The 20,482-nt window shown below is 45.1% G+C and overlaps 2 protein-coding genes across 3 annotated transcripts in view; one reads left to right on the top strand and one right to left on the bottom strand.

Annotated features, from left to right (window-relative positions):
- The first annotated feature begins 248 nt into the window (after window positions 1-248).
- On the top strand, window positions 249-13,025 carry slc3a1 (solute carrier family 3 member 1). Of its 2 annotated transcripts, XM_080781656.1 has the most exons (10): window positions 249-742; window positions 2,757-2,936; window positions 3,645-3,790; window positions 4,201-4,326; window positions 4,781-4,900; window positions 6,690-6,805; window positions 7,041-7,242; window positions 10,566-10,748; window positions 11,828-11,953; window positions 12,264-13,025. In XM_080781656.1, exons 1-10 carry the CDS (start codon window positions 301-303, stop codon window positions 12,711-12,713), a joined length of 2,091 nt encoding a protein of 696 aa, XP_080637782.1. In that variant the 5' UTR covers window positions 249-300; the 3' UTR covers window positions 12,714-13,025. The 2 variants fall into 2 exon arrangements, with proteins under 2 accessions (XP_080637782.1, XP_080637783.1); XM_080781657.1 differs by lacking the exon at window positions 10,566-10,748.
- A 1,602-nt stretch (window positions 13,026-14,627) lies between these two features.
- Window positions 14,628-20,482, bottom strand: part of prepl (prolyl endopeptidase like) — a 13,507-nt gene continuing 7,652 nt past the window's right edge. Inside the window, 7 exon segments of the mRNA XM_080782988.1 lie at window positions 14,628-15,148; window positions 16,719-16,801; window positions 18,353-18,479; window positions 18,701-18,850; window positions 19,407-19,626; window positions 20,204-20,322; window positions 20,324-20,380. Of these exon segments, the coding sequence (XP_080639114.1) occupies window positions 15,065-15,148; window positions 16,719-16,801; window positions 18,353-18,479; window positions 18,701-18,850; window positions 19,407-19,626; window positions 20,204-20,322; window positions 20,324-20,380 (840 nt within the window). The 3' untranslated portion in view covers window positions 14,628-15,064.

Genomic DNA, 20,482 nt, shown 5'->3' with positions numbered 1-20,482 from the left:
ATAAAAACGTAGGCTACTCCAGCTATAGCACAACCAGATTAATCTCTAACCATTCCTTTACAACTCTCCAGTTTCCCCACATTCCTCAGTTGCACTGTGTGTGTGTGTGTGTGTGTGTGTGAGAGAGAGAGAGGGAGGAATTGGTGAGAGAGTTGCACTGTGACCCTGTGAGTTACCTGACTGCCTTCCTCATTCTCAGTAGGCTATTCAAGTTACCGCAGCGCAGAGGGACCCGGACCACACATTCGACACGCTTTTATTCCTAGTTTATTTTCTGTTTTGACTATTCGTTCATTGGTCATGAGTCTCCCAATGGGACCAAATGGCACCAGCAACAGTGTGGAGCTGGAAGAGTGCATCCAAAACCCTGGCTTTCGGGAGGATGGGAGCGCCTCAGTGACGGAGATACCCACCGCCACTGGCGGAGACAAGCGGGACACTAGTAACTCTGCCGGCGTTGGCGTTTCTTCTTCAGACAACGCGGAGTACACACAGGCCAAGCCGTACGCAGGAATGCCCAAGGAGGTGCTGCTGCTGTACTCCAATCAGGCCCGGTATCGGGTGCCCCGACAGATCCTATTCTGGCTGACGATCATCTGCACTGTTGTTCTCGTGGCGTTGACGATAACCGTGATCGCCTTGTCTCCTCGGTGTCTGAGCTGGTGGCAGGCCTCCCCGATCTACCAGGTCTACCCCCGGTCCTTCAAGGACTCTGATGGCGACGGGATCGGAGACCTTCAAGGTAAAGAACTAACGAAGTTGAGAGATGGTTTTGAAGTTTGATTGAAGTATTTGGAGTTTGGAGTGTTTATTTAACTCATTAACTCACGTTTGAGTTAAACACACATGATTTATAGTTTTTAGCTGGTGAATTATTTTATTTAAAAGTTTTAGATTTTTCAGGTTTTCACTCTAAAAAAAAGTGTTGTAGCCTACCCTGCCCTTTTTTCTCATTTGTTCGGCCCCTGTGTTTATTGTCAGGATTTGTCAGCCGAGTTGGCTTGAGGCTTAAAGGTTTGGTGACATGGAGAGAGAGAAAAAAAAAAAACGTTTTTGTAATTTTTTAGGTCTTCTGAGCTAAACCCCCCCCCACCCCCCCCTGAACTTTGAACATTCAGTAGATTTTCTGTGGTCTGGGATTTTCTGTCGGGGGCACTCGTTGATCAGCCAGCTGTGTCGGGCCCCACTGACATCTACTAAGACAGGAGCCAACCAATCATATCAACACTCGAGGGGTACTACCCGGAAGACTTCATCGTTCTTCTATGGCTTCATCATCGGCATATGGCTGATCGAGCCATATGCTATTTTCATTGCAGCTCAAAAGGCTTCAGAACACACAGAGAGTTGCACCACTCAGTTCACACAGATGTGTTTTTTTATTCAGATATGGATCTCCCTGGGTCTGAAAAAAAGGACGTTCGGTCATTGTTGTGAATGTTGTATTACAAGTTAACACAACCCCCCCCACCCCCAACTCTCACTGTTTGCTGTTGAGAATGACAAGCTTGACTGATGGTTCATAGGTTGACACTAAACGTTTTTATGGCTCTTGTTTTATACTGTTTTATAGGATGGCAGATGGCTACAGTGTGATTAAATTGTTCAAGCCAAGTTCCACAGGCGTTTCATATAGTTAATTATAAGATTCATTCTTACTTAGTACTACTAAGTCTAGCCTAAATAGAATAGGACTCAATCAAAATCTAGCTATGGATAGCCTACTTTTTCTGAACAATTTCTGTTGGTGGTTGGTTTGACAAGGGAGAAGCACAATAGGTGTTATATTATGAGTTGTCCATGTACATCTAAGTCTGTGTACTTGAACTTGAGATACAGTGTACTTGATATGTATTGTGTACTGCCTGTACTATACCTGTAGCATACTTTATAGATAGGCTACGAGAGACATCTCAGCGCCAGCAAGGTCAGCCTTGCTGCATTAGTAGTCACGGTACTTTGTATCATATCTTATTGTCACGTCCTTATGATCCAGCACTATATATGTTCCTGTGTGTGTAATAAACTTTGTGAACCTTTAGCGTGATACTGTCTCGTGTCGCGTTATTGTTCTCCCGGGCCCGCCACCGCAGTCGCCGTACCAAAATAATAATTCAACCGGATTATCACACACCACCCCAGCCCGCACACACTACCAGTCTGTCAGAACCAGACGAGGGTCCAATCAGGTGTCATTATGCCGAGCTGTAGTAAATCTTGAGAAAAGAAACGGATACATACCTTGAATAATACCCCTGCCCTGGCGGGGGAAAAAAACCCAAAACATGGTATCTATATTTTTCCATGAACACACTATTTCTATTGCTTTTAATGGTTTGTGTTTCTAATCTATAGTGTTCTAGCAGGGAAGGAATTCCCTCGTGTTCGATGATGCAGCCTTTGAGAAATAACACACTCGGCAATGCAAAACCAAAAAGCATAAAGCATAAAGAGCTGGACTGATTCATGGTTTTATGGCAACTTTACACTTCGTTCACTTTCATAGAGTGGCTTCAGGGGTAATAAACCAGCAACAACAGCAGGCCAGGGACAGCAGAATTATGAGCATGTCATTTGCAGCTATTATTTTTCCCAACTAGACCATGGACATTAAATGCAGGACTTGTTGCTAATGGTGCTACTGATTGTTGCAACACCTTATAGCCCTACATCAGTATCCATGGTGTTCTATCCATGGCCCATGTTCTATCTATCAGTTCTCTCATTAATGCCGTATAGTTTTGTTTAATATACAGGTATTAAGCTGAAGCTCGACCACTTTGAGTACCTCAACATCAAGTCAGTTTGGATCGGCCCCATCTACAAGTCTCCCATGAAGGACTTTGGCTACGATGTGGAGGACTTCAGGGACATCGACCCTCTCTTTGGAACCATGCAGGACTTTGAGGAGCTCCTTGCTGAAATTCACAACAAAGGTATATACATCTCTGGAGTGGTTTTGGGGATGGTCATTTTGGGGGCACGACCACACGTTATTATTGCAAACATATACACCTACACAAAAACGAAGGAATATATATATATATATATATATATATATACACAGTATATACTTACTTACCGGTACTTACTATATCAATACTTTTTGTGCATACATTTCCCAGAAGCCAATTACATTCCCTAAATATACTTTGAACCACTTTAAACCTGGTGTCCCTATTTTGGGCATTATTCCCTATTACTATTCCCTATAATATTTAGCAGATCTACGGATTGCATTGCATTGTGAGCTTGTAGATCAGCTCTATACGTAGACAGTCTCTTTAACCCATTTTGGGCGGGAACCCCTTTTGGTGTTAGCATCATGTTATGCTTTAGCTATTGAAAAATAGCAGATCCACAAGCTCATAGCGCACCACCGAGTGGCGCGCTACGAGCTTGTAGGGCTGCTATTTTTGAAAAATCGAAGAACGACTGACCGAAACCTTTTCAGAAAACTGTAATTTTCAATGACTTTTTAGAATCTGATCTCAGGTCAAAACAGAGCTTATTGGGTTAATTCCTAATGTATTTTGTAAATTTGGATCCAGCACCACATTTATCTTTTGGGTCTCGAGCAAAAAAATAAATTGGGCAGGAACCAATGATCTATTCTATCATATATACTGTAACCTCACACTCAGGCTTGAAACTGATCATGGACTTCATCCCCAACCACACCAGTGACAGACACCACTGGTTCAACCAGAGCCGGGCCGGGATCGAACCCTACAAGGACTACTATGTCTGGGCCGACTGCAACGACGCCGACCACAAGCCTAACAACTGGGTTGGTATATCAGTCATTCACATTCACCATGCTGCCTGGCTCTGCCCAGCAACGGCTCCAGAACATTGTGGCTGGGGGGTACTATATGGGGGTGGCTATTCAGAGCGAGGGCTTATGAATTTTGGTTTACATAGAAGTCAGTTTGTTAGGGGGGGGGGGGGGGGGGGAGGAGCCTCCCCTGCCGTCCCTGGAGCCGTCCCTGGCACTGTTTCTCTGTCTGCATCACGTACTGTAGGACCAATATGCCCCTTTTATGTCCATATGTTACACATATAGGTTGGACAACACACCATATTTGGCCATAGCTGCATTTGGAAAATGTGTTATACAAGTTCTGCCCCATAGCTATGATGTCTTTCAACTCACACCCCACATTATTATTAACGTCCTCTCTCCGTCTCCCCCCACAGGTTAGTGTGTTTGGGAACTCTTCATGGACCTATGATGAAGGTAGAGGACAGTGCTACCTGCACCAGTTCCTCAAAGAGCAACCAGACCTCAACTTCAGAAACCCACATGTCCGCAAAGAGATGATTGTACGTTTGCACGCACGCACGCACGCGCACGCGCACGCACACACACACACACACACACACACACACACACACACACACACACACACACACACACACACACACACACACACACACACACACACACACAGGTGTGATTTTTCACTATCTGTTGTCTGTCTTGCAGCCACACTTGTACTCCATTCTGGTATCTCTCTCATGTTGTGTGTGTGTGCGTGCCGTGCATGTGTTACATAACCTTAACTGTTATCTTAACCTTAATTGGAGACACTTATTCTATCAATTAGACATGCTCTTCCCTTTCAACTGGTTTGATAACCAAACATTTTGATCAGTCAAGGATCTACACAATGATGTTCTTTGTCACACAGGCTTTCATGGGTCCTGAAAAGGCCGAATTTTACAAAGAAATATTCCAGCATTCTTGTGTGTGTGTATTCTGAATCTGTTTTCTCAGGACGTCATTAAATTCTGGATGGAAAAAGGTGTGGATGGCTTCCGCATGGATGCGGTCAAACACCTCCTGGAGGCCAAACACCTGAGGGATGAGCCGCTGGTCAACCCAAACCAAACAGCAGTGAGTCGCACCTCTTAATTAATGACTGATACTATTTACTTATTCTTTTCAGGCTTTTCCCTTTTGCTTGATAGAATGTTTTGCAACTATGTGGTCGAGGGCTCTGGTCAAATACCTTTCTAACCGATGGATGCTGTACATCAAATTTACTTTTTTTTTGGGGCTTTCGCCTTTATTTTTTTATGGAGGGACAGACGGTAGGCTGACAGGAAAATGGGGAGAGAGATGGGGGGGGGTGACACGGAGTAAGTGTCATCGTCAGACTGGATTGCCAGCCAAGGTGCCTGGACCGCTGAGCCACGGCCCAGGCCTCACATTTACTTTTCTAACCAACAGACGCTGTACATCAAATTTAACCCACAGTGATAGTGATTTCTACTGCTGTGGGTGTGTAAAAAATTACTGAAACACACACACACACCTCGCTGTGTTAAACCTATATGTACCGCTGCTGGAGTTGACCAACTCAAGACATTGCGTAATTGCCTGTGTTTTGGACCTGCCAGCGTGCATCATTCTACAATGTGATATATATACTCCTCAACTGTGAACAGGCAAATGGCTGAGGTGCTGTGTTTAGCCTCATACAACTAATACTTTTAGAAAAGGCAGTATGCGAATTGCGATACAGAACAAGTTTGAAAAAGTCCAGTAGTCTCCGGTCTTATGGATGTTGTTTGTTGGTATACAGTAGGCTCCAAAGAGCTATTTGGAAGTATAGTACCTTCTACATAGCAGGTAAGAAAAATACGTTGTTAATGGCTGGGGATATAGTTTTACTAGCCCTCCTTTGAAAACACCCTGTTCATGCTGCTCACAGCGCCGCTCCGTGCAGCACTGAACTCCTCAAAAGAGTTCCTGTACCGGCATAGAGAGAGTCTGCAGTTATTTCTCACAGTGAGGAGATTAGTATAGAGGCATATTTCAGTGGATTAACGAGTCAGTGGGATTTAATGACCGCTGCAGAATTACACACTGAGACGGAGTGGCCAGTCAGTCTGGTTGCTGTCAAACTGAATGATTTACCCAGTCCTTATCTGTATCGTTCCCTCCCTCACAGCCTTTAACCTGCTTTGTATAGTTCTTCCTTTTAATTGTTACTGTCTATTGTCCTTGACCTTCTGAATGGCTCTGACAATTATGTCAGGGACCGATAGAAGTCTTTAATGTGTTCATACATGGCTGTACTATATTGACAGCCATTCCATTACATTGCCGATCATATTTGCACATGATTTGACATTTTGAATAGTACATTTCACACTTATATTAAACTATTGTAACTGTTCAGAATCCCACCGTGTATACAATTCTTGTTCAATGCCTGTCTTTTGGTGCGAGCGCACTCATTTTGTTTAGTTTTTTTTGTTTAAAAACTGCAGTTTGCAGCAGCATAGTTTCAGACAGAAACAGCGTTACTGATTAGCAAACTTTTTTTAAATTGTCTTTCAGTATTCAAAACATATAAAAAAATATAAAAACAATAAGAAATAAGGCCCACACACATTAGCTCTCTGGCTAAAGTGTGCCACATACACTATCCATTCAATGACATTCATAAAACATTAGATATGAACTTCTGCCATGAGTTCATCCGCATTATTTCACTGTGACAAAATGGTTAGTTACTCTTCTTAATTAACTAGAATCCTGGTGGCAGCATTGTTTAAACCACAACTCTGTGGAGCCTCTTGGCTACACCTCCAATCACCTACTGTAACTATCTGTCACGTTGCAACTATAGCCAGCGTACCTGAATCATGTTATATTCCTTACCGACTCTCTAAAGGATACGTGGTGGAATCTCCACCATGACTACACCACCAGCCAGCTGGGTCTGCATGACTTGCTGAGGGAGTGGAGGGCAGAAATGGACATCTACAGCCGGGAGCCTGGCAGACACAGGTATAGAGGAGTCAGTCTTATGTGTAACTTTAAGTATACGGTATAAGAATACAATTGTTCAATTGCGCTCATTGTGCTGTTTATTTTCATCTTTTCTGCTGAGATTTGTCCCGTGAAACGGAGCTATACAACAAAACTAAACTTTACACTTAACTTGGACCTAACAGAATGTGTTTAGCTTATGTTTAATAACATCACTGTGCCCTGTGTGTGCATTGTCTTTCCCCTATACCAGGTTCATGGTGACCGAGTCATATGATTACCAGGAGGTTGAGAAGACCATGCTGTATTACGGCACTCCACAGGTTAAAGAGAGCGACTTCCCTTTTAACTTCTACTTGATGGACCTTCCCCAGAACACCAGTGGATGGTGGGCCAAGCGTCTGGTCCAACTCTGGATGGACAACATGCCTGCAGGACAGTGGCCCAACTGGGTGGTAAGTAGGTCTCTGGATGGACAACATGCCTACAGGACAGTGGCCCAACTGGGTGGTAAGTAGGTCTCTGGATGGACAACATGCCTACAGGACAGTGGCCCAACTGGGTGGTAAGTAGGTCTCTGGATGGACAACATGCCTACAGGACAGTGGCCCAACTGGGTGGTAAGTAGGTCTCTGGATGGACAACATGCCTGCAGGACAGTGGCCCAACTGGGTGGTAAGTAGGTCTCTGGATGGACAACATGCCTACTACAGGACAGTGGCCCAACTGGGTGGTAAGTAGGTCTCTGGATGGACAACATGCCTACAGGACAGTGGCCCAACTGGGTGGTAAGTAGGTCTCTGGATGGACAACATGCCTGCAGGACAGTGGCCCAACTGGGTGGTAAGTAGGTCTCTGGATGGACAACATGTCCACAGGACAGTGGCCCAACTGGGTGGTAAGTAGGTCTCTGGGTGGACAACATGTCCACAGGACAGTGGCCCAACTGGGTGGTAAGTAGGTCTCTGGATGGACAACATGCCTACGGGACAGTGGCCCAACTGGGTGGTAAGTAGGTCTCTGGATGGACAACATGCCTACAGGACAGTGGCCCAACTGGGTGGTAAGTAGGTCTCTGGATGGACAACATGCCTACAGGACAGTGGCCCAACTGGGTGGTAAGTAGGTCTCTGGATGGACAACATGCCTGCAGGACAGTGGCCCAACTGGGTGGTAAGTAGGTCTCTGGATGCACAACATGCCTACAGGACAGTGGCCCAACTGGGTGGTAAGTAGGTCTCTGGATGGACAACATGCCTGCAGGACAGTGGCCCAACTGGGTGGTAAGTAGGTCTCTGGATGGACAACATGCCTGCAGGACAGTGGCCCAACTGGGTGGTAAGTAGGTCTCTGGATGGACAACATGCCTACAGGACAGTGGCCCAACTGGGTGGTAAGTAGGTCTCTGGATGGACAACATGTCTACAGGACAGTGGCCCAACTGGGTGGTAAGTAGGTCTCTGGATGGACAACATGCCTACAGGACAGTGGCCCAACTGGGTGGTAAGTAGGTCTCTGGATGGACAACATGCCTACAGGACAGTGGCCCAACTGGGTGGTAAGTAGGTCTCTGGATGGACAACATGCCTACGGGACAGTGGCCCAACTGGGTGGTAAGTAGGTCTCTGGATGGACAACATGCCTACAGGACAGTGGCCCAACTGGGTGGTAAGTAGGTCTCTGGATGGACAACATGCCTACGGGACAGTGGCCCAACTGGGTGGTAAGTAGGTCTCTGGATGGACAACATGCCTACAGGACAGTGGCCCAACTGGGTGGTAAGTAGGTCTCTGGATGGACAACATGCCTACAGGACAGTGGCCCAACTGGGTGGTAAGTAGGTCTCTGGGTGGACAACATGTCTACAGGACAGTGGCCCAACTGGGTGGTAAGTAGGTCTCTGGATGGACAACATGCCTACGGGACAGTGGCCCAACTGGGTGGTAAGTAGGTCTCTGGATGGACAACATGCCTACGGGACAGTGGCCCAACTGGGTGGTAAGTAGGTCTCTGGATGGACAACATGCCTACAGGACAGTGGCCCAACTGGGTGGTAAGTAGGTCTCTTGATGGACAACATGCCTACAGGACAGTGGCCCAACTGGGTGGTAAGTAGGTCTCTGGATGGACAACATGCCTACGGGACAGTGGCCCAACTGGGTGGTAAGTAGGTCTCTGGATGGACAACATGCCTACAGGACAGTGGCCCAACTGGGTGGTAAGTAGGTCTCTGGATGGACAACATGTCTACAGGACAGTGGCCCAACTGGGTGGTAAGTAGGTCTCTGGATGGACAACATGCCTACAGGACAGTGGCCCAACTGGGTGGTAAGTAGGTCTCTGGATGGACAACATTTTGGACAGCAGTTTTCTTTTCTGACAAAACCAAACTGAAATTTAAAATAAAACTTCTAAATGAAATCAAAATGAAAACTAATGAAACATGGTGCTATAGACTAGTGATACTCAAATAGATTTACCTGTGGGCCACATTACAAAAATGGCAAGGGGCCAGGGGCCAGTAGATAAAATTACGACATTAATGATATTTGATAACTTCTCTCTTTCAATTGCTTTATTTTCGCAAAATGTATCAAAGTACAATGTGCATGCACACAATATGTAAATAAATAAATGTGTTACATTGTCTTGCATAAACACAAAGAGCTGTTTCCATAACTGCACAAATTATTGCACATAACATGAGTAGCTGTTATAATAACATAATAACATAACATGAGTAGCTCTTTGCCTGCCTGCCTGCCTGTCTGTCTGTCTGTCCATGAGTAGTTATTTGTCTGTCTGTCAATGAGTAGCTGTCTTACTGTCTGCCTGTCTATGAGTAGCTGTCTGCCTGCCTGTCTATGAGTAGCTGTCTGTCTGCCTGCCTGTCCAATTGTCCATGAGTAGCTGTCTGTCTGCCTGTCTGAGTAGCTGTCTGCCTGCCTGCCTAATTGTCCATGAGTAGCTGTCTGTCTGCCTGTCTATGAGTAGCTGTCTGCCTGCCTGCCTAATTGTCCATGAGTAGCTGTCTGTCTGCCTGTCTATGAGTAGCTGTCTGCCTTCCTGCCTGTCCAATTGTCCATGAGTAGCTGTCTGTCTGTCTATGAGTAGCTGTCTGCCTGCCTGCCCAATTGTCTATGAGTAGCTGTCTGTCTGTCTATGAGTAGCTGTCTGCCTTCCTGCCTGTCCAATTGTCCATGAGTAGCTGTCTGCCTTCCTGCCTGTCCAATTGTCCATGAGTAGCTGTCTGCCTGCCTGTCCAATTCTCTATGAGTAGCTGTCTGACTGCCTGCCTGTCCAATTCTCCATGAGTAGCTGTCTGTCATTTCCACCATTTCCGCAATTTCCATTTCCGCAATTACAATTTCCGCAATTTCCGCAATTTCATTTCCAGATTTGTTTTTCTTCTTTTTTTTAGATTTTCATTGGTGGGCCAGTCATAATGGTCCCGCGGGCCTGATGTTGAGTATCACTGCTATAGACTATACAGAGGGTATGAAAACTAATGAAAAATGCTACTATAGAGGGTATCAAATCAAATCGAATCAAACTATTTGTATAGCACATTTCTAACGACCGAGGTCGAACCAAAGTGCTTCACATTACAGAGCAATAACATACGTAGAGGCAGAAAGAGAAGAAGAGGATAAAATATAGATACAAGCAAAGAGGAAGGAAAATACCTCTCACCAAAACAAACTCATCTCAATCTGTTCTTTGGCTTTCATTTTTTCCTCGCTTTCAATCTCACTCTTCTTCCTGTCATCATGGCCAGGTAGGCAACCATGACATGCCTCGCATAGCCACCAGCGCAGGTCAGAATTACACCCGCATCATCAACATGCTGCTGTTGACCCTGCCCGGCACGCCCACTACCTACTACGGCGAGGAGATAGGCATGGAGAACATTGAGGTTTCGGAGAGCCAAATCCAGGACCCAGCAGGGAAATTCAATGCGGTCAGCGCACGCACACACACAATTTACAATTTAGGCATTTAGCAGACGCTCTTAATTCAGAGCGACTTACATTAAGCAAGAACAAAAAAGCATGGGTATACATCACATAAAAACATTTATCATGAAACATGCGTAAGCTAAGAAAGTAACAGTGGAATATCTATAATGAAACTATACATATAAGCAATACATCTATACTACTATGCTATACATATGTACTATGACGTGCTATGACAATAGCACATACAATGCACTTATGCTGTCTACATAACATGCTATAAGTCTGTATCAAATGCTATCTAAGTCTACAGAATTGCTATCTAAGGGGGTGGGGTAAGTGCTATGGGCCATGATGGAGTCTGAAAAGGTGGGTTTTCAGACTACGGCGGAAGATTGGGAGTGATGCTGCAGTTCTGACTGCAATGGGAAGTGCATTCCACAGTTTTGGAGCCAGAAGGGAGAAGAGTTTGGGACGTGTGGAGTGTTGTCCCGGCGTTTTTAGTGAGGGTACTTCCAGCTTCCCTGCGTTGGCTGATCTGAGTGAGCGGGAGGGTTTGTAGGGTTCGATCATACTTGCAAGATATGGGGGAGCCATACCTTTGGTTGCTTTGAATGCCAGCATCAGAGTTTTGTATTCTGTGCGGGCAGCGACCGGGAGCCAGTGGAGGGAACGGAGCAGGGGGGAGACATGTGAGAATTTTGGCTGGTTGAAGACCAAGCGAGCTGCGGCATTTTGGATCAGCTGGAGAGGTTTAAGTGCACATGCTGGTAGGCCAGTAAGGAGGGAGTTACAATAGTCGAGTTTTGACAAGACTGTTGTCTGGATTAGGAGCTGGGCTGATTCCTGGGTGAGGAACGGTCTAATTCGTCGTATGTTATAGTATATGTCATCTGACAGACAACCAACAGGTGGAAGCCTTGCTTCCTACAGTATGTTTCCAAGGCAGTGTATAGTATTCTTCAATCCTCAAAATCCTATTACAGTCTGACCAGACTCATATATTTCAAGATACGTCTTATATATGAGAACAGTAATACAGCGATACAGAATACAGTAACATTTCAATCACGTCTTGCAGAGTGCCAGTCGGGACGCCCAGCGCTCTCCCATGCAGTGGACCAATGAAACGACCGCCGGCTTTAACGACCAGAACAACAACACCTGGCTGCATGTCCACCCCAACCACGCTACCGTCAATGTGAAGGTAGGTACAAACAGTGAAGCAGCCACAGCCTTTTCCACAGGCCATTTTTTGTTCTTGCGATCATCAAAATCTGTATATTAGACAATTAGAGGTCCTACGGATGCCAAAAATCCAAACTAGAAAAAGAAAACAATGAGGGGTGCGGCGCGTGGACCCCCTACACCTGCATACAAGATACCTCAAAATCTAATCGGTGGATTGCCGTGGAAAAGGAGGCTGACCCGATGTCCTTTCAGCATCAACCCCAGGCCAAATGTGAACGATTCAACATTTGAAGGCTTCCTTATTGCTCTTGTCTTCCCCGCAACAGGCCCAGATGGGGGTTCCCGACGGGAGTTCTGTCCTGCAGCAGTACCGCTACCTGAGCGCCCTGCGCCAGGCGGACATGTCCCTCCACCGCGGCTGGTTCTGCCACGTGCACGCCGACGCCGACGTCTTCTCCTACCTCCGAGAGCTGGACGGATATCGCCGGGCGTTCCTCGTCGTCCTCAACTTCGGCGGCTCCGCCACCGCCACCACCACCACCGATCTCTCCGAGTTCCGCGAGTTACCGGACCAGTTGGAGATCAGAATGAGCACGGAGCGGGCCGGGGCCGTCGGGGAGGTGATGGCGAAGTCCGCCATCAGGACGGAGGCGGGAGAAGGGTTATTGATGGAGTTTTCCAGCGACACTCGCTTCAATCCCAGCCGTTCCACAGAGTGCTACGTATCGGAGAAGGCCTGCTACCTGGGGGCCTTGGACATACTGTATAATTGCTAACAAGACTGTCCATGGGTAACTAACGACTGCATACAGTAAGGCTAAAATAGGATTCTCACCAATGTTTTCACCTTATATGATTTTCAGGGGCTGAATTAAAACATCTTTAGTGAAGCTGTCTTCAAAAGCCCTCGCATAATAACAAAGCTCAACAGTTTGATTGAGAAGTTTATTAAAACTGTAAAAATAAATATATCGTTTCGCATGGTTGTTCTATAGGTCTCTTGTCAATATCGCCATACAAAATGTTGAATATTCACAGAATCTTGCTTATTCTTAGTTTCTTAGTGTGCATTCGACCTCAAAGGAAACGTATCCCTTGGAGGGTGCCAACTGCATCCTTCGAGTTGTTTTTGCGTCTACAGCAACAACCTGTAGGCCAGGGATACTCAAATAGATTTACCTGTGGGCCACATTACAAAAATGGCAAGGGGCCAGTAGATAAAATTACGACATTAATGATACTTGATAACTTCTCTCTTTCAATTGCTTTATTTTCGCAAAATGTATCAAAGTACAATGTGCATGCACACAATGTGTAAATAAATAAATGTGTTACATTTTCTTGCATAAACACAAAGAGCTGTTTCCATAACTGCACAAATTATTGCACATAACATGAGTAGCTGTTATAATAACATAACATGAGTAGCTCTTTGCCTGCCTGCCTGCCTGCCTGCCTGTCTGTCTGTCTGTCTGTCTGTCCATGAGTAGTTATTTGTCTGTCTGTCAATGAGTAGCTGTCTTACTGTCTGCCTGTCTATGAGTAGCTGTCTGCCTGCCTGTCTATGAGTAGCTGTCTGCCTGCCTGCCTGTCCAATTGTCCATGAGTAGCTGTCTGTCTGCCTGTCTGAGTAGCTGTCTGCCTGCCTGCCTAATTGTCCATGAGTAGCTGTCTGTCTGCCTGTCTATGAGTAGCTGTCTGCCTGCCTGCCTAATTGTCCATGAGTAGCTGTCTGTCTGCCTGTCTATGAGTAGCTGTCTGCCTTCCTGCCTGTCCAATTGTCCATGAGTAGCTGTCTGTCTATGAGTAGCTGTCTGCCTGCCTGCCCAATTGTCTATGAGTAGCTGTCTGTCTGTCTATGAGTAGCTGTCTGCCTTCCTGCCTGTCCAATTGTCCATGAGTAGCTGTCTGTCTGTCTATGAGTAGCTGTCTGCCTTCCTGCCTGTCCAATTGTCCATGAGTAGCTGTCTGCCTGCCTGTCCAATTCTCCATGAGTATAGCTGTCTGTCTGCCTGTCTATGAGTAGCTGTCTGACTGCCTGCCTGTCCAATTCTCCATGAGTAGCTGTCTGTCTGTCTGCCTGTCTATGAGTAGCTGTCTGCCTGCCTGCCAGCCAGCAAGTTGGTTAACAGAAAATAAATTGTTATGGCTGAGTAAAATAAAATACAATAAACACAATAAACATTTGCCTGAAAATAGATTACCCAGCTATGACCTTTTTCATGAAAAAAAATGAGTAGTGATATGGCTGACTGAGTAAAATAAAACAATCTACCTGAAAATAGATAGCTATAAGTGAAGAGCAATTTCCTCAATTTCCATTTCCGCAATTTCCATTTCAACCATTTCTGCAATTTCCGCAATTTCCAACTATTAATGGCAGCTGGGTTTCATCATTCAAATAAAATAGAATTCTGTCCGTTTAGCTATAAAATTATGTCAGGGAATAGGGATACAGAGTATATGTCTTTCATTTGCATTGCATCTCCCCCCCAAGCTTTTATTTTCGTTCGAGTAATAGTACAACTCTAATAGTATTACTTATAATAATGTAATTAAAGAGAACTTCATTCAGATTTTTTTTTATTTATTTCATTTTCCAGATTTTTTTTCTTCTTTTTTTTTGATTTTCATTGGTGGGCCAGTCATAATGGTCCCGCGGGCCTGAGTTTGAGTATCACTGCAGTAGGCTAAAATAGGATTTTCACCAATGTTTTCACCTTATATGATTTATTACATGTTTTCAGGGGCTGAATTAAAACATCTTTAGTGAATCTGTTGACCATGTCTTCAAAAGCCCTCGCATAACAAAGCTCAACAGTTTGATTGAGAAGTTTATTAAAACTGTAAAAATAAATATATCGTTTCGCATGGTTGTTCTAAGGTCTCTTGTCAATATCGCCATACAAAATATTGAATATTCACAGAATCTTGCTTATTCTTAGTTTCTTAGTGTGCATTCGACCTCAAAGGAAACGTATCCCTTGGAGGGTGCCAACTGCATCCTTCGAGTTGTTTTTGCGTCTACAGTATAGCTTCAACATTGTCCACATATAGCGGCCTTTTGGTGTTTGATGATCTGGAGGTGGTGATTGTATGTCGGTCTAGTGTCTACTGGACAGTCCGGCTACCTCCGCCGCGTCTTCTTAGGTGGATGAAGTGGAGGCTCCAAGCCCAGCTCTGCGTACAAGAAGGCTATCTGGAGTGCACTCTGGGTTGGGAAGGGGAGACACAGAAACCGGCCCGTCAGTCTGGAGACAATTGAACCCATTTTGACCTGGGAACGATTCTACAATTCAGTTTTCGGAATAAAAATAATTTTCACGGGGTTTTTCAAAAATAGCAGATCTACAAGCTCGTAGCGCGCCACTCGGTGGCGCGCTATGAGCTTGTAGATCTGCTATTTTTCAATAGCTAAAGCATAACATAACGCTAACACCTAAAGGGGTTCCCGCCCCAAAATGGGTTAATATGAATCCAATTTTAACCTTTGATAATAAAGCATATCCTGGCATTTTGCATTTGATCAGTAGAGAAAGATTGAGACGTACAGCTGTGAAATAACAGATGCTACAATGAATGACTCAACCATTGTAAAAAAAAAGGTTTTATCGTTTCCTTTTCAGTGGGAGTTAATCTGTTTTTTCTAGTTTCTACACTATTACACAATACCGATATCTGTCATGCTCACATGGCAATAATAGTCCAAAACGTCTCGCTACAAACACTACTAAAAGCCAATAAAACAAGGCTTGTGGCACTAGAGTGGTGCTTTTATTGCAGCCATTGACGCATGCTGTTGACAAATCCCTGAAGAGAGTGTGTGTGGCATTATACTCTGACCAGTCTAATGATTTAACCTCATTTAATTTGCTGGCCGAGGTCAGGCATGCACGGAGGAAACAACACTGTTTTGTCCAGATTAACCCATTCTGACCTGAGATCAGATTCATACGAGGTTTCCACTGGACACACACTGGTCTGATGAACCCATTCTGACCTGAGATCAGATTCTAAAAATGTCAGTCGTTCTTCGAATTTTTCAAAAATAGCAGACCTACAAGCTCATATCGCGCCACTCGGTGGCGCGATATGAGCTTGTAGATCTGCTATTTTTCAATAGGTAAAGCATAACATGATGCCAACACCAAAATGGGTGCCCGGTCAGAATGGGTTAAGCATCTGCATTACTAGTTGGCTCCCCTACAGTCTTACAGGGTTACCCTACCCTGTAAGACCCGGATATATTTCTACTTGCAAAAAAAAGAGATTTCACCCTTACTACTACTTTGTACTACTAGGACTTATGTTAAAAAAATATGTAAAAAATCTGAAAATGTTATATGCACATTTATAATAATTATTAAAATAATAATAAATTAATAATTTACATTCGTTGGATATCTTTCACAATAATACATGTTCTAGACATTCTAATGATCACACAAATATATGTATTACATGCATATAGTTACTTTTATCAGGGTTAAAGATTAAAGGTCATAGGTCAATTTTGATTACATTTGAATTTAAAATTTGATGTCGAGAGATTTTGAAGTTGTGTAAATTTGTGCCTCTGTGGGGGGTATTTATATGCAAATATCATGACCAATGGCATTGCAAGACTAAACAATGAACATCAATGATGATGTTTAGGTGAAAAAAAACCCCAGAAAAATAATAATAATAAAGTAATTAATTAAAATAAAAATGTTACCGAGAAGCATCGTTGGGTCTTACAGGGTAACGTTAGCACAATAACATCAGAAAAGTCTGTTTACCTCCTTTAAGACCAGCTCAAAGTCCTCCGGGCCAAAGTGATCCGCTCCTGGCAGGATGTTCAGAACCACATTAGGCACACATTCTGAAAGCCGAGAGAGGGTGCAAAGGTGAGAGAGGGAAAACTAAAGGATTAGAGAGAAGGGCCGTTATCCTGAGAAATATCTCTGATATTTGTCTCATTTCACTGTACTTCATAGCTTCATTTGCTCTCTCTCTCTCTCTGCTGATCCTATCGGCTGTAATCCGGTTTCTCTCTGCACCTCTATACTCCTCTTTCACTCATTCTTACATCTGATACGCCCCCCCCCCACCTCCCCGTCCTGCATATTCCCCCCACTCTTCATCTCCTCTGTACCACTCTCTCTCTCTCTTTCTCGCTGTTTCACAAGCTGCGGTCTTGACCTTGACAGCTCCCTGGCTGTGGTGTCTAATCTCTCTCGCTGCGATATGCTATCTCTTTACCATGCTAATAGGCCTGCCGTGTGACTGACTGAGTGTGTGTGTGTGTGTGTGTGTGTGTGTCTATGCCATCAGCACTTTATCAAAGACTTGGGAGAGCAAAGGGAGGGAGGGAGGGAGATTAGGGGAGACACACGCAGACTTTAACTCTGTGTGTGTGTGTGTGTGTGTGTGTGTGTGAGGTAGAGAAAGAGGGAGATAGATAAGTGTGCATGGGAATTTGAGATGTAGGGAGAGAAGACAATATGAGATGGGTGTAAAGAGGAGTACAACCCATGTGTTGGTGTGAGATTAAGAGTGAGAGGGAGAGAAAGACCGTCTGCAAATAGCAGCTGGGGGAGAGAGGGAATCAGAGAGTTCTGCTGACGCACACACACACACACACAAGCGTGGTAAGGTGCTACAAGGTGACCTGCACTTCAATCCATCGGTGTCGAGCTAAACTCGCAGTGCTCAGAATCCATTACTATTGTCTCCCTTTGGAAACTCCCACAGACGCTGCTACTATTTGGAGGTTGAAGGTCAAAGCAGCATCTTATGGAGAACAGCAGTAAAAACAAGGTGGACGATAGAAACATTGGAGAAAACGTTCTAACTCATCAGTTGTTAATTTAGTGTTTAAACTATTCTGGAGGGGGATCCCGTTTTGGTGTTTTAACTAAGCATTATGTTATACTTTAGCTATTGAAAAATAGCAGATCTACAAGCTCATAGCGCGCCACCGAGTGGGCACGATACGAGCTTGTAGGTCTGCTATTTTAGAAAAATCGTGAAAATGTGGCACAGATCTTTGAATATATATTCTTTCAGGAGACTTTTTATTTATTTCGACGTCAGGCCTAAATGGGTTAAACGAGGCCCCACTTTAAAATCACGGAGGTCAAATTCAGTTTTGACCTTGGCGTGAGTGACAGATGCTGTTTAGGAGCTTTACTCCGTTTTTTTAGACTAACCCTGATCCTGATTTGTGTAGTTTGCAGACTCAAATTTAAAAAAAAGTACCGATTGACCGATTCCCAGAATTCTGTCAAAGACAGGGACTCGTGAGTGTACATTACATACAGTACCATGTCCCGCTCACTCACACCCTCGGATACACATGAATATCTGCGCAAACATAATTCAGTCAGTGAACTGTAATGCTGAATGTTTATTCTGCGTGGTTATAGTATACCTGATGTAGGGCGCGCGCGTGAGTACGCATGAATGGCTTCCTTCAATCGCTCGGCGTACTTGAGGACCCCCGCCAGGGGTATTCGGACATCTCCACTGTAGGCCGTGAGCAACATGGAGGGGTAATGCTGACACACGCACACACACACACACACACACACACACACACACACACACACACACACACACACACACACACACACACACAATAGATCATGCTTTTCTAAGAAAATCATTTATCTTTTTTCTTTCAGAATGAATCATCACCAAACAAGTCTACCAGATGCTTCGACTATAATAGTCGAACATCAAAAAGGAACACTATACAGATATCTCTCCCTGTGTATACCTGAGGAGTGATGTTGTGACAGGGACAGTAGGAGGCGATGGCGAGTCGGTGCTCGGGGTCTGCCAGGGGGTCTCCCCACTCCTCCCTCTCCTCCACGGTCAGAGGGAGCCCGGGGTCCGCCATGGTCCCCAACACGTCCAGGAAGGGAGCCTATAGTGGACACAGAGTGTGTGTGTGTGTGTGTGTGTGTTGTCATCTGATGAAGTGCATGTACACAGTACAGTGCGCACACACACACACACACACACACTCACACGCACCCCGTCCCCTTCTACAAGATGCTTAAGCCATTTAGGCCCGACGTCGAAATTTAAAAAGAATGTCTTCTAAATCATGACAGCTTCCTGAAAAACCACATGTTTTTCCATGTCAGTGGTTCTAAATATTTCATGTCTAAGGACCCCCAAAATTATATGTAATTGGCCGCATTAAAATATGTTGTTCCAGGGACCCCCCCCCCCTCTCAGAAGCAAAGATTTGAGTTAAAAAAAGTTGGCTCTGAAAGAATATATATTGAAAGATTTGTACCGCATTTTCACGATTTAAAAACAAATAGCAGACCTACAAGCTCGTAGCGCGCCACTCGGTGGCGCGCTACGAGCTTGTAGATCTGCTATTTTTTAACAGCTAAATTATAACATAATGTGTAAAAAACACCAAATGGGGTTCCCGGCTCCCCAAAATGCGTTTCAACCTTGTCACTCACCTGCAGTGTGACGGCCCGTAGCAGGTGAGGGTGCGCGTTGCAGAGCGCCCCCGCGGGCACGGCCCCGGCACTGCGGGCGGTGAGCGCGGTGAGCGCGGGCGAGGAGACTCCGAGAGAGGAGAGGTGACGGAGACAGGCCAGGAGGTCCTCCACGCCTCGTCGCTTCCCCTCCACCCCCATGGCGCGTCTGTGCCAGGACAGACCTCGCTCACTTCCGCCTCTGGGGGAGAGGGTGTGTGGAAAGATGGGGAGGAAAAAAACCCCCAGATCCAGTCAAAGGAAGGATGGAATGCAGAATTGTAATGTGGACCATATTTGAGATAATTTTTACGGTTTATTAATTGCTATCTATAGAGTGTCGCAGTCCCGCCCCCGCCTCGAGAGAGACCCGGAAAAATAAATCCCCGTTCATTTTCCTCATAAGACTTTTCAGAAAGTATTTATTTAAAGACGTTTATACGCCGCGGACAAAGCCAATTCTTGTCGTGACAAATCGTGACAATATATAAACACAATGTTTTGGACCAAACAAAGAATTAGAAAGTAGAAAAAAAACGGCAGGTTACAACACGTTTTTTAGTTGTTTTTCTTCTGAGTTTGTTTGGTCCAAAATATTGTGTTTGTTCTCATGATTTGTCACACCTCGAGTTGGCTTCGTACGACGCTTATAAGGTCTTTAAATGAAAATTGAAAAGCCTATGGAGAAAATGAATGGAGGATAATTTCCTGGGCCACTGCGACGCTCTACAGATAAATTCCACAGATATCTGAGCGTTTGTGTGTCTGTCAGGTCTTACCTCACGTGGCAGTAGGCCAGAGCCCAGCCCTGCTCCAGTAACAGCCTCCCCTCTGGGCTGAAGTCCATGCCGAGGTCCCTGCCGTAGGACCCGTAGACGTGGACAAGCAGCGGCGCCCCCCCTCAGACACTCCACGGGTACTGTATGGAACACGGTTACTGGCACCATTGTGCCATCCTGCAGAGACGGAGAGAGAGAGAGAGAGAGAGAGAGAGAGAGAGAGAGAAAGGGGGAGCAAGAGAGAGGGACGCCGTGGGGGAGAAAGAGACACAGTATAGG

The sequence above is a fragment of the Protomyctophum bolini genome, assembly GCF_963924005.1.
Source record: "Protomyctophum bolini genome assembly, chromosome: 14".
Lineage (NCBI taxonomy): Eukaryota > Metazoa > Chordata > Actinopteri > Myctophiformes > Myctophidae > Protomyctophum > Protomyctophum bolini.
Note: the sequence above shows the minus strand (reverse complement) of the source record. Positions and strands in the feature narration are given on the sequence as shown.